Raw genomic sequence first — 12,837 nt, forward strand, 5'->3', positions numbered from 1 at the left:
AGCCTGGTCTCAGATCTGGTTGTACTCTTGTGTGGTAGCCTGGTCTCAGATCTGGTTGTACTCTTGTGTGGTAGCCTGGTCTCAGATCTGGTTGTACTCTTGTGTGGTAGCCTGGTCTCAGATCTGGTTGTACTCTTGTGGTGGTAGCCTGGTCTCAGATCTGGTTGTACTCTTGTGTGGTAGCCTGGTCTCAGATCTGGTTGTACTCTTGTGTGGTAGCCTGGTCTCAGATCTGGTTGTACTCTTGTGTGGTAGCCTGGTCTCAGATCTGGTTGTACTCTTGTGTGGTAGCCTGGTCTCAGATCTGGTTGTACTCTTGTGTGGTAGCCTGGTCTCAGATCTGGTTGTACTCTTGTGTGGTAGCCTGGTCTCAGATCTGGTTGTACTCTTGTGTGGTAGCCTGGTCTCAGATCTGGTTGTACTCTTGTGTGGTAGCCTGGTCTCAGATCTGGTTGTACTCTTGTGTGGTAGCCTGGTCTCAGATCTGGTTGTACTCTTGTGTGGTAGCCTGGTCTCAGATCTGGTTGTACTCTTGTGTGGTAGCCTGGTCTCAGATCTGGTTGTACTCTTGTGTGGTAGCCTGGTCTCAGATCTGGTTGTACTCTTGTGTGGTAGTCGTTAGCACAGACCCCTTGTCTTCACATTTTGCTGCCTTCAAATTAAATCTCAAAAAGGAGTAAATTATTTTTTTCCCTAGTGTCTACACAACCTACTCCACAAGTCAAAGAACATTTTTGAAACATTTTGTACTCTTAACGCAACATTTATCCACTGCTTTGTCAAAATTGCTCAAAGCTCAATACATTTGGGTGTGAGTCTTTGATGGACAGAAAAATTAAAGCAAATTTAGGTCAGGAATGAAGCAGGACCACTCAGGAACAGTCAACATCTCTTGGAAAGCTATTCTGGTTTCTTTGACGTTGTCCTGCTGTAAAGTAAAAATCTATCCCAGGTTTTTCAGAAGACCGAGGTGGAGTTTCTATCTTTTCACCTGGGCTTTGCTCTTTTCCTATTTAATTTGATCCTGATAAACTCCCACAGTCCCTGATGGTGACAAGCATACCCATAACATGATGCTGCCACCATCACACTACTTGAAAATACAAAGAGTTTCACTATGTGTTTTGTTGTACTGGATTTGACTCAAGCCTATAGTTTTTAATTTAGGCCAAAACATATATTTGCTGTGTTGTCTTGCAGTATTACTGAAGAGTCATGTTGTAAACAGAATGGATGATCTGGAGAGGATTATTCAACACTCACTTTGTCATACAGGTCAGTAATGTGGAATGAATGCAATGGTGATAAACCCTCTTTATTTTAAAGTATTGTGGCGGCAGCATCATGTTATGGGTACGCTTGTCACCAGCAGGGACTGGGGACTTTGTCAGGATGGAAAATTAAAATGTGTGTGTAGACTTTCACTAGGCAATGTATACTGCTCAAAAAAATAAAGGGAACACTTAAACAACACAATGTAACTCCAAGTCAATCACACTTCTGTGAAATCAAACTGTCCACTTAGGAAGCAACACTGATTGACAATAAATTTCACATGCTGTTGTGCAAATGGAATAGACAACAGGTGGAAATTATAGGCAATTAGCAAGACACCCCCAATAAAGGAGTTCTGCAGGAGGTGACCACAGACCACTTCTCAGTTCCTATGCTTCCTGGCTGATGTTTTGGTCACTTTTGAATGCTGGCGGTGCTTTCACACTAGTGGTCGCATGAGACGGAGTCTACAACCCACACAAGTGGCTCAGGTAGTGCAGCTCATCCAGGATGGCACATCAATGCGAGCTGTGGCAAGAAGGTTTGCTGTGTCTGTCAGCGTAGTGTCCAGAGCATGGAGGCGCTACCAGGAGACAGGCCAGTACATCAGGAGACGTGGAGGAGGCCGTAGGAGGGCAACAACCCAGCAGCAGGACCGCTACCTCCGCCTTTGTGCAAGGAGGAGCAGGAGGAGCACTGCCAGAGCCCTGCAAAATGACCTCCAGCAGGCCACAAATGTGCATGTGTCTGCTCAAACGGTCAGAAACAGACTCCATGAGGGTGGTATGAGGGCCTGACGTCCACAGGTGGGGGTTGTGCTTACAGCCCAACACAGTGCAGGACGTTTGACATTTGCCAGAGAACACCAAGATTGGCAAATTCGCCACTGGCGCCCTGTGCTCTTCACAGATTCACACTGAGCACGTGACAGAGTCTGGAGATGCCGTGGAGAACGTTCTGCTGCCTGCAACATCCTCCAGCATGACCGTTTTGGCGGTGGGTCAGTCATAATGCATTCGGAAAGTATTCAGACCCTTTACTCAGGACTTTGTTGAAGCACCTTTGGCAGGGATTACAGCATCGAGTCTTCTTGGGTATGACGCTACAAGCTTGGCACACCTGTATTTGGAGAGTTTCTCCCATTCTTCTCTGCAAATCCTCTCAAGCTCTGTCAGGTTAGATGGGGAGCGTCGCTGCACAGGTCTCCAGAGATGTTAGATCGGGTTCAAGTCCGGGCTCTGGCTGGCCACTCAAGGACATTCAGAGACTTGTCCCGAAGCCACTCCTGTGTTGTCTTGGCTGTGTGCTTAGGGTCGTTGTCCTGTTGGAAGGTGAACCTTCCGCCCCAGTCTGAGGTCCTGAGAGCTCTGGAGCAGATTATCATCAAGAATCTCTCTGTACTTTGCTCCGTTCATCTTTCCCTTGATCCTGACTAGTCTCCCAGTCTCTGCCGCTGAAAAACATCCCCACAGCATGATGCTGCCACCACCATGCTTCACCGTAGGGATGGTGCCAGGTTTCCTCCAGACATGACGCTTGGCATTCAGGCCAAAGAGTTCAATCTTGGTTTCATCAGATCAGACAATCTTGTTTCTCATGGTCTGAGAGTCCTTTAGGTGCTTTTTGGCAAACTCCAAGCGGGCTGTCATGTGCCTTTTACTGAGGGGTGGCTTCCATCTGGCCACTCTACCGTAAAGGCCTGATTGGTGGAGTGCTGCAGAGATGGTTGTCTTTCTGGAAGGTTCTCCCATCTCCACAGAGGAACTCTGGAGCTCTGTCAGAGTGGCCATCGGGTTCTTGGTCACCTCCCTGACAAAGGCCCTTCTCCCCCGATTGCTCAGTTTGTCCAGGCGGCCAGCTCTAGGAAGAGTCTTGGTGGTTCCAAACTTCTTCCATTTAAGAATGATGGAGGCCATTGTGTTCTAGGGGACCTTCAATGCTGCAGAAATGTTTTTGTACCCTTCCCCAGAGCTGTGCCTCGACACAATCCTGTCTCGGAGCTCTCCGGACAATTCCTTCGACCTCATGGCTTGGTTTTTGCTCTGACATGCACTGTCAACTGTGGGACCTTATAGATCATGTCCAATCAATTGAATTTACCACAGGTGGACTCCAATCAAGTTGTAGGAACATCTCAAGGATGATCAATGGAAACAGGATACTACATACTATAGAGCAAGTTAAAGTGTACAAATATTTGGGTGTGTGGGTTGATGATAAGCTGAGCTTCACTGTGCATGTAGAGAACTTGATAAGGAAGCTCAAGCTGAAAATAGGTTTTTATTACCGGCATAAGGCTTGTTTTTCTTTTGAGGCCAGGAAGGAGCTGGTACGATGTACATTACTGTCGGTTTTAGATTGTAGTGATGTTATATATATGCAGGCCTCAGCCACTACCCTGAGAGCACTTGATTCAGTGCATCATGCAGCCATCAGGTTCATTACAAATCCAAAACGTCTAACAAATCATTGTGATCTCTACAGAGCTGTTGGCTGGTCGTCATTGACCTTGCGTAGGCTTAAACACTGGGATACACTGATTTATAAGGCCATATTGGGTAAAATGACATTTTATCTCTGTTCTTTTTTAGTCAGGTCAGGAAATAAATATAAATTACGGTCCCATTCTGATTTGCTTCTAACAGTACCAAAAATTAGAACAGGTCATGGAAGAAATAGTTTTAGTTACTCAGCTCCGTGGTCCTGGAATTCTCTCCTGAACATTTTAAAATGTGACGATCTAGTTTCATTGGTGGAGTTTAAACACCTGATCGATGTATATATCATAGAAGAGTGTAATTGTTTTTAGGACAGCTGTTTTTAGTCAAGACTTTCGTGATTTTAACGTAAAATGTTTTTTGTACTGTATGTGTTTTTATAGTTTTATTTAATGTTGTGTTAGTGTATGTAAGTTGTTTTGTCTGAAACGTTGTTCCCTCTGCTGCTATTGGACCAGATCTCTCTTGGAAAAGAGATGTTATCTCAATGAGGAAAACCTGGATAAATAAAGGTCAAATAAAAAATAAAAGGATGCTTCTGAGCTCAATTTCAAGTCTCATAGCAAAGGGTCTGAATATTTATGTAAATAAGGTCTGTTTTTTATTTTTGATAAATTTGCACAAATTTCTAAAAACCTGTTTTCGCTTTGTCATCATGGGGTATTGTGATGTCATCATGGGGTATTGTGATGTCATCATGGGGTATTGTGATGTCATTATGGGGTACTGTATGTAGGTTGATGAGGACATTTTTTTTATTGAATCCATTTTTGAGTAAGGCTGTAACGTAACAAAATGTGGGAAAAGTCAAGGGGTCTGAATACTTTCCTGAAGGCTCCGTATATCATAAAAGGAAACGGATGAAACGAAGAGGGAAGTAGGGAGAAGGAATATGGATGGAGGGAGAGTGGTAAAAGAGAGATAAATATTACCAGATACTAGAGCAGCCTTCTTCTTCCTCTCTGGCCGGGACAGACTCCTCCTTTTACACTTCTTCCCTTTCACCTCATCACTCCACCACTCTGAGAGAGAGAGAGAGAGAGAGAGAGAGAGAGAGATGGAGAGGGAGGGAGGGAGGGAGGGAGGGAGGGAGGGAGGGAGGGAGGGAGAGAGAAAGAAGGAGAGAGAGGGAGACAGAGATGTTAATTCCTGAAAGACGAACATGTAGGTGAACTTTTGAAGAGTGTCTTCAGATCTCAAATTTCTGTCCTGCTAGAGCTGCCCCGGATCAACTGTACGTGCAGTTATTGTGAAGTGGAAACGTCTAAGAGCAACAACGGCTCAGCCGCGAAGTGGTAGGCCACACAAGCTCACAGAATGTACCCGTTGAGTGCTGAAGTGCGTAAAAATTGTCCGTCCTCGGTTGTAACATTCACTACCGAATTCCAAACTGCCTCTGGAACCAATTTCAGCACAGGACCTGTTTGTCGGGAGCTTCATGAAATGGGTTTCAATGGACGAGCAGCCACACACAAGCCTAAGATCACCATGTGCACTGCCAAGCGTCGGCTAGAGTGGTGTAAAGCTCGCCGCCATTGGACTCTGGAGCAGTGGAAACGCATTCTCTGGAGTGATGAATCACGCTTCACAATCTTGCAGTTCGAAGGACAAATCTAGGTTTGGCGGCTGCCAGGAGAAAGCTACCCATCTGAATGCATTGTGCTAAGTGTTAAGTTTGGTGGAGGGGAATAATGATCTGGGGCTGTTAGACAATTCTGTGCTTCCAACTTTGTGGCAACAGTTTGGAGACGGCCCTTTCCTGTTTCAGAATGACAATACCCCCGTGCACAAAGCCAGGTCCATAAAGAAATGGTTTGTCAAGATCGGTGTGGAAGAACTTGACTGCCGTGCACAGAGCCCTGACCTCAACCTCATCGAACACCATTGGGATGAATTGGAACGCCGACTGCGAGCCAGGTCTAGTCACCCAACATCAGTGCCCGACCTCACTAATACTCTTGTGGCTGAATGGAAGCAAGTCCCCACAACAATGTTCTAACATCTAGTGGAAAGCCTTCCCAGAAGAGTGGAGGCTGTTATAGCAGCAAAGGTGGGGGGACCAACTCCATATTAATGCTCCTGATTTTGGAATGAGATGTTCAACAAGCAGGTGTCCACATACTTTTGTTCATGTAGTGTAGTTCTGATGTGCTTGCATCTGTCTGTGTGTGTGTGTACCTGAGGTGAGGTCTACACTCTGACTATCCTCCTCCAGCCGTCTGATCTTGTCCAGCAGTTCTGTCTTCATAGCATCAAACAACAATGTCCTCTCGCTCTCCAGATGCTGTCGAGCTCCCTGCAGCTCACACTCGTACCTGTGTTGGATCACCTGCAGACACAGTTCTCTGTAAACACCTGGAGAGAGAGAAACATGAAAATACACTGAAAAATACTTTTTTTAAATAAATAAAATAAAATGACTTTGTGTTGACATGATAGAAAATGTATTAATTTCGCCTTCAGGTTTAATTTTAAGTAAAGAAATTAAGTTGTAATTTCATTATCAGCAACATGTGTGCAGAGCTGCATAATATGTCATAATAGTAGTAGTTGTTGTGTAGCAGTAGTGTATTAGTAGTGGCAGTAGTAGTGTATTAGTAGTAGCAGTAGTAGTGTATTAGTAGTGGCAATCGTAGTAGTAATCGTAGTAGTAATAGTAGCAGTAATAGTAGACATAGTAGTAGTAGTAGCACTAGTAGTAGTAATATTAATAGTAGTAGTAGCAGCAGTAGTAGCAGAAGTAGTAGTAGTAATAGTGTAGCAGTAGTGGTAGTAGTATTAATAGTGTAGTAGTAGTAATAGTAGTAGTATTGGTAGTAGTAGTAGTAGTAGTTGTATTAATAGTAGTAGTAATAATGTAGTAGTAGTAGCAGTAGTATTAGTGGCAGTAGCAGTAGTTGTAGTGGTTGTAGTAGTAGTAGTAGTAGTATTAACAGTAGCAGTAGTAATAATGTAGTAGTAGTAGTAGTATTAGTGGTAGTAGCAGTAGTAGCAGTATTAGTGGTAGTAGCAGTAGTTGTAGTGGTAGTAGCAGTAGTAATAATGTAGGAGTAGTAGTAGTAGTATTAGTGGTAGTAGCAGTAGTCGATGTGGCTGTAGTCGTAGGATTAGTAGTAGTAGTAGTAATAGTGTAGTAATAGTAGTAGTAGTAGTAGTAGTCGTCGTATTAGTAGTAGTAATAATGTAGTAGTGGTAGTAGCAGTAGTCGTAGTGGTTGTAGTCGTAGTATTAGTAGTAGCAGTAGTAGTAGTGGTTGTAGTATTAGTAGTAGTAGTAGTAGCAGTGGTTGTAGTTGTAGTTTTAGTAGTAGTAGTAGCACTAGTAGTAGTAATATTAATAGTAGTAGTAGCAGCAGTAGTAGCAGAAGTAGTAGTAGTAATAGTGTAGCAGTAGTGGTAGTAGTATTAATAGTGTAGTAGTAGTAATAGTAGTAGTATTGGTAGTAGTAGTAGTAGTAGTTGTATTAATAGTAGTAGTAATAGTGTAGTAATAGTAGTAGTAGTAGTAGAAGTAGTGGTAGTAATAGTAGTAGTAGTAGTAGTAGTAGTAGTAGTAGTAGTGGTAGTAGTCGTAGCAATAATGTAGCAGTAGCAGTAGTAGTAGCAGTGGTTGTACTCGTAGTATTAGTTGTAGTAGTAGTAGTGGTAGTGGCAGTAGTATTAGTAGTATTAGTAGTGGTAGTGGTTGTAGTATTAGTAGCAGTATTAGTAGTAGTAGTGGTTGTAGTCATAGTTTTAGTAGCAGTAGTCATAGTAATAATAGTGTAGTAATAGTAGTAGTAGTAGCAGTAGCATTAGTGGTAGTAGCAGTAGTAGTAGCAGCAGTAGTAGCAGTAGTAGTAGCAGTGGTTGTACTTGTAGTATTAGTTGTAGTAGTAGTAGTGGTAGTGGCAGTAGTAATAGTGTAGTAATAGTAGTAGTAGTAATAATAGTGTAGTCGTATTAGTAGTAGTAGTAATAACGTAGTACTGGTAGAGGTAGTAGCAGTAGTATAATGTAGTAGTAGTAGTGGTAGTAGCAGTAGTCGTAGTGGTTGTAGTCGTAGTATTAGTAATAGGGGTAGTGGTTGTAGTATTAGTAGTAGTAGCAGCAGTAGTAGTAGCAGTGGTTGTTGTCATAGTTTTAGTAGCAGTAGTCATAGTAATAATAGTGTAGTAAGTAGTAGCAGTAGTAGCAGTAGTGGTAGTAGGAGTAGTAACAGTGTAGTAACAGTAGTAGCAGTAGCAGTAGTAGTGATTGTAGTCGTAGTATTTTCGTAGTAGTAGTAGTAGTAGCAGCAATAGTAGTAGTAGCAGCAGTAGTAATAACAGTGTAGTAGTAGTAGTCTTAGTAGTAGTAGTAATAGTATAGTAGTAGTAGCAGCAGCAGTATTAGTAGTAGTGGTTGTAGTTTTAGTAGTATTAGTTGTAGTAATAGTAGCAGTGGTAGCAATGGTTGTAATCGTAGTATTAGTAGTAGTAGTGGCAGCAGTAGTATTAGTAGTAGTGGTTGTAGTTTTAGTAGTATTAGTAGTAGTAGTGGCAGCAGTAGTAGCAGTGGTTGTAGTCATAGTTTTAGTAGTAGTGCTAATAGCAGTAAAAATAGTGTAGTAATAGTAGTAGTAGCAGCAGTATTAGTAGTAGTGGTTGGAGTATTAGTATTAGTGGCAGTAGTTGTAGTAATAGTGTAGTAATAGTAGGAGTAGTAGTAGTAATAGTGTAGTAACAGCAGTATTGGTTGTAGTATTAGTTGTAGTAGTACTAGTAGTAGTAGTAATAGTAGTAGTAGTAGTAGTAGTAGTGGTTGTCGTCGTAGTATTAGTCGTTAGTATTAGTAGTAGTAGTCGTAGTATTAGTTGTTAGTATTAGTAGTAGTAGTTGTAGTAGTTACCTGCCACCTGTGTGCGTAGCGTCATGTTGTGTTGTAGAGTTGCCAGTGGTTCTCTGTATTCTCCTGCTTTACCAGTCAACACCTCATCTAGCTTCACCTTAACCTGGTTCAACCGCTCACGAAACAACCTACACACACACACACACACACACACACAAGATTGGTCAGTCAATTGATTAGTCTATATTCTGTATAATATATTTAAGCAATAAGGCACGAGGGGGTGTGATATATGGCCAATATACCACGGCTAAAGGCTGTTGTTACGTAGGACGCATCGCGGAGTGCCTGGATACAGCCCTTAGCCGTGGTATATTGGCCATACACCACAAACCCCCTGAGGTGCCTTATTGCTATTATAAACTGGTTACCAACGTAATTAGAGCAGTAAAAATAAATATTTTGTCATACCCGTGGTATACGGTCTGATATACCACGGCTGTCAGCCAATCAGCAGTCCAGGTATGACAAAACATATATTTTGACTCTTCTAATTACGTTGCTGACCAGTTCATAATAGCAATTAAGGCACCTCGGAGGTTTAGGCTGTATCCAGGCCCTCCACATTGCATTGTTCATAAGAACAGCCCTTAGCCGTGGTATATTGGCCATATATCACACCTCCTGGGGCCGTGATATATGGAGAGGGTGAATTATTTCCCTATAACACAACGGTATATTTGCATGTTAGAATTCAACGGCTATAGTTCATTTGTACAAGTTTTGTTCGGGGCTGTTTTGAAAAGCAAAAGTCGAATTGGTTAGTTAAAGTAGCAAGTCTGTTTGTTCGGTTACCACGGTAACTACCGTAGCTTATCTTATAAACTTATAAACCTTCTTCAGTGGATGATGAACACATTTCTACCTGCAAATTAACACGTTTCTAGTAGCAAAATATGTGTGTTCTTCTCCGCTAGCATGTCGTGGATCACACCTTCCATGTCGTTTATTATTTTCCTTAAAACGCATAGCCCCTTGTTGATTAGCTCTTTACATAAAGTTAAGCCTTTTCCTAAGCCTTGGATCAACCAACCAATCAACCGACTAATCCATCCATCAATGAGACTTACTTGTCTTTCAGTTCCAGGAACTGTTTCTCTAGATCTGACATCTCATCTAGGCACTCTCCTCTCCTCCTCTCACAGTCCTCATCATCCATCTCTAGAGAGAGAGAGGGAGGGGGGAGAGGGAAGGGACAGGGAGCGGGAGGGGGAAGGGAGAATGAGAGAAAAGAGAGAGAGAGAGAAAGCGGGGAGAGGGGGGAGAGAGTAAGAGTGTGGGAGAGAGAAAGAGCAGGAAGAGAGAGAGAGAGAGAGAGAGAGAGAGAGAGAGAGAGAGAGAGAGAGAGAAAGCGGGGAGAGTGGGAAAGAGAGAGAGAGAGAGAGAGAGAGAGAGAGAGAGAGAGAGAGAGAGAGAGAGAGAGAAAGCGGGGAGAGTGGGAAAGAGAGAGAGAGAGAGAGAGAGAGAGAGAGAGAGAGAGAGAGAGAGAGAAAGCGGGGAGAGTGGGAAAGAGAGAGAGAGAGAGAGAGAGAGAGAGCAGGGTGATAAAGAGAGAGCAGGGAAAGGGGGGAGAGAAGATACTTTTAGTTCCCTTCATGATGTCAGTAAAGAAAGTGTCAAAAAGGAAAAAAAGAAGAAAAAAACGGTCCTCTCATCATTCAACAGTTATCTTACCTGAACTCTCCTCTTCCTCCTCCTCCTCCTCCTCGCTATCGTCCGAGTCGCTCTCCCTCTCCTCCGTGCTCTCCTCCATGGTTTCCTCCTCCCCCTCTCTTCTCTCCCTCTCTTCCTCCATCTCTCCATTGGCCTCCGGTAGTTCACTCTCTCCCTCCACCTCCATCTCCTCCTCTGGTTCTCTGAGGGAGGGCTGGGCCGGCATCACTGAGGGAAGGAGAGAGGGAGATGGGGAGAGAAAGATGGAGCACGCACCGTTAACTAGTTAGCCATTTCAAACCGGTTACACATGATATAAAAATTACACTTTTAAGGCTATAAAGTGTTTGTTTACATTAACATTGTTTAAAAAACAATGGAGAGAAAAATATATTTTGGGTTCTGATTATGGGGTATGACAGCTGAACAAAGCTCATGAGGGATTTATCAGTTATACTCTTCAATAATCAATTGGTATTTCATTCATTGATTATATTAATTAATTTATAAGTCCAAAAATGTATGTAGCATCTAACGATTCTAGTTTTAACTATTATAACATATTTATAACCTCTATAGGCCTAACATAGTACCCTATTTACAAAATAGGCCTAATGAATGCATCTGTCTGGTCCCTCTCTCTCTGTCTGGTCCCCATCTCTCTCTGTCTGGTCCCTCTCTCTCTCTCTGTCTGGTCCCTCTCTCTCTCTGTCTGGTCCCCATCTCTCTCTCTGTCTGGTCCCTCTCTCTCTCTGTCTGGTGTCTCTCTCTCTGTCTGGTCTCTCTCTCTCTGTCTGGTCCATCTCTCTCTCTGTCTGGTCCATCTCTCTCTCTGTCTGGTCTCTCTCTCTCTCTGTCTGGTCCCTCTCTCTCTCTGTCTGGTCCCTCTCTCTCTCTGTCTGGTCCCTCTCTCTCTGTCTGGTCCCTCTCTCTGTCTGGTCCCTCTCTCTGTCTGGTCCCTTCTCTGTCTGGTCCATCTCTCTCTCTCTCTGGTCCCTCTGTCTCTCTGTCTGGTCCATCTCACCCTATAAATCAACAATTCAGTAGCCAACAAATCCTCACAACCATGAATATTCCTACCAGTTATTTCCTCCATCTTCTATGCCTTTTTTTTGGACAGAAATATAGCATTATAGAAATATAGCCTACTTACAGTCATTTTACCGGTATGTCAACAACAGCAAAGTAGGCTAACGGCGGGCCGGTGGCGCAGCGGTCATCGGAGAGACTACACCGGATGGTCCTTCCAACTGGAGAGCTACCGTATGGCTTCCGTGATGTCGTCTGCCCTGAGATCATACTGTAGGAATTGTTCCCGAGGCGGCGGCCTTTCGCGACCCAAACGAATACAACATTTGTTTACCGAATATTGCATTTGAAATCGTTTTATTAGGCTATCCAGCGGACAAACGTCTAACACCTGGATGAATCATTTATTTGCTTTTGACAGCAAATGTATGCGAGATCACTATCCCTGTCTGCGACAGAGGTGGTAGTTACATTGTAGCCATATCGAACGTAGTGTTATCATTTGGCATATAAAGTACAGTAGCCTAAATGTTTTCCCGACACTTTCACAGCACTGCTGCTATGTATGATGCAAATATGAAATCCTATTGACGCAAGAATAGAGGGTTGTTTTGGACGCCAATTTGCTGTTCTAGCGCGGATTATGAAGAAGAGGTAGACACAGATAGACAGATGATCAACTAGGCTGTCGACCAAATAACAAACGGTAGTAAAATACGGAAATGCAGCATAAAAAAAAACAAAAATCGCCAACTTACCTTTTACGGTTTGTATCTTCTATACTCCAATACTATGAAGTACAGTTATATTATTACAATATTCAAACTAGGCTACTTCCTTTAATTGCAGTTCAGTTCTACAGCTACTTTTGCCGGACTCTAAAATTCTAGTCTAGCCAATCAATGCAGAGCTCTAATACCTGCCTAGCCAATAGAAACCATCCTGTGAGATATTACTGTACTGTCCTAACCAATCAGAGGCCGAACTGAGATCTCGACAACCAATAGGTTCATAAAAAAACTGATTTCTTGAAGCAGTGGAAATTCAACCAATGTCACCAATTTGTGTGTTTTCAAGGATTTCTGTATCTTTATGCATATACACCAGCGGAGGCTGCTGAGGAGAGGGTGACTCATACTAATGGCTGGAATTGAGTAAATGGAATGGCAGGTCAAAACCCTGGTGAGGACGACGAGCACGCAGATGGGCTTCCCTGAGACGGTTTCTGACAGTTTGTGCAGAAATTCTTTGGTTGTGCAAACCCACAGTTTCATCAGCTGTCCAGGTGGCTGGTCTCAGACGATCCCGCAGGTGAAGAAGCCAGGCGTGGAGGTCGTTGGCTGGCGTGGTTACACGTGGTCTGCGTTTGTGAAGCCGATTGGACGTACTGACAAATTCTCTAAGACGATATTGGAGGTGGCTTATGGTAGAGAAATGAACATTCAATTACACGCTCCCTCAAAACTTGAGACATCTGTGGTATTGTGTTGTGACAAAAATGCACATTTTAGAGT

General features: G+C 43.2%; 1 protein-coding gene across 6 annotated transcripts in view; it reads right to left on the bottom strand.

The window, feature by feature from the left end:
* The window catches only part of brms1 (BRMS1 transcriptional repressor and anoikis regulator), a 16,675-nt gene extending 4,393 nt beyond the window's left edge, over positions 1-12,282 (bottom strand). For 5 of the 6 annotated variants that reach the window (XR_003875646.1, XR_003875648.1, XR_003875647.1 and 2 more), the window contains exons 1-6: positions 12,082-12,281; positions 10,316-10,522; positions 9,712-9,802; positions 8,642-8,769; positions 5,952-6,128; positions 4,706-4,795 (exon numbers count right to left, since the gene is read on the bottom strand). Coding sequence is in view for 2 of the 6 variants with exons in the window: in XM_029745890.1 (XP_029601750.1) it covers positions 4,706-4,795; positions 5,952-6,128; positions 8,642-8,769; positions 9,712-9,802; positions 10,316-10,520 (691 nt within the window). In the remaining 4 variants the exon portion in view is untranslated. Of the gene's footprint in view, positions 1-4,705; positions 4,796-5,951; positions 6,129-8,641; positions 8,770-9,711; positions 9,803-10,315; positions 10,523-11,447; positions 11,623-12,081 lie in introns of all 6 variants that reach the window. The other variant, XM_029745891.1, reaches the window with a different exon arrangement.
* Positions 12,283-12,837: the final 555 nt, after the last annotated feature.

The sequence above is a fragment of the Salmo trutta genome, unplaced genomic scaffold (assembly GCF_901001165.1).
Source record: "Salmo trutta unplaced genomic scaffold, fSalTru1.1, whole genome shotgun sequence".
Classification (NCBI taxonomy): Eukaryota; Metazoa; Chordata; class Actinopteri; order Salmoniformes; family Salmonidae; genus Salmo; species Salmo trutta.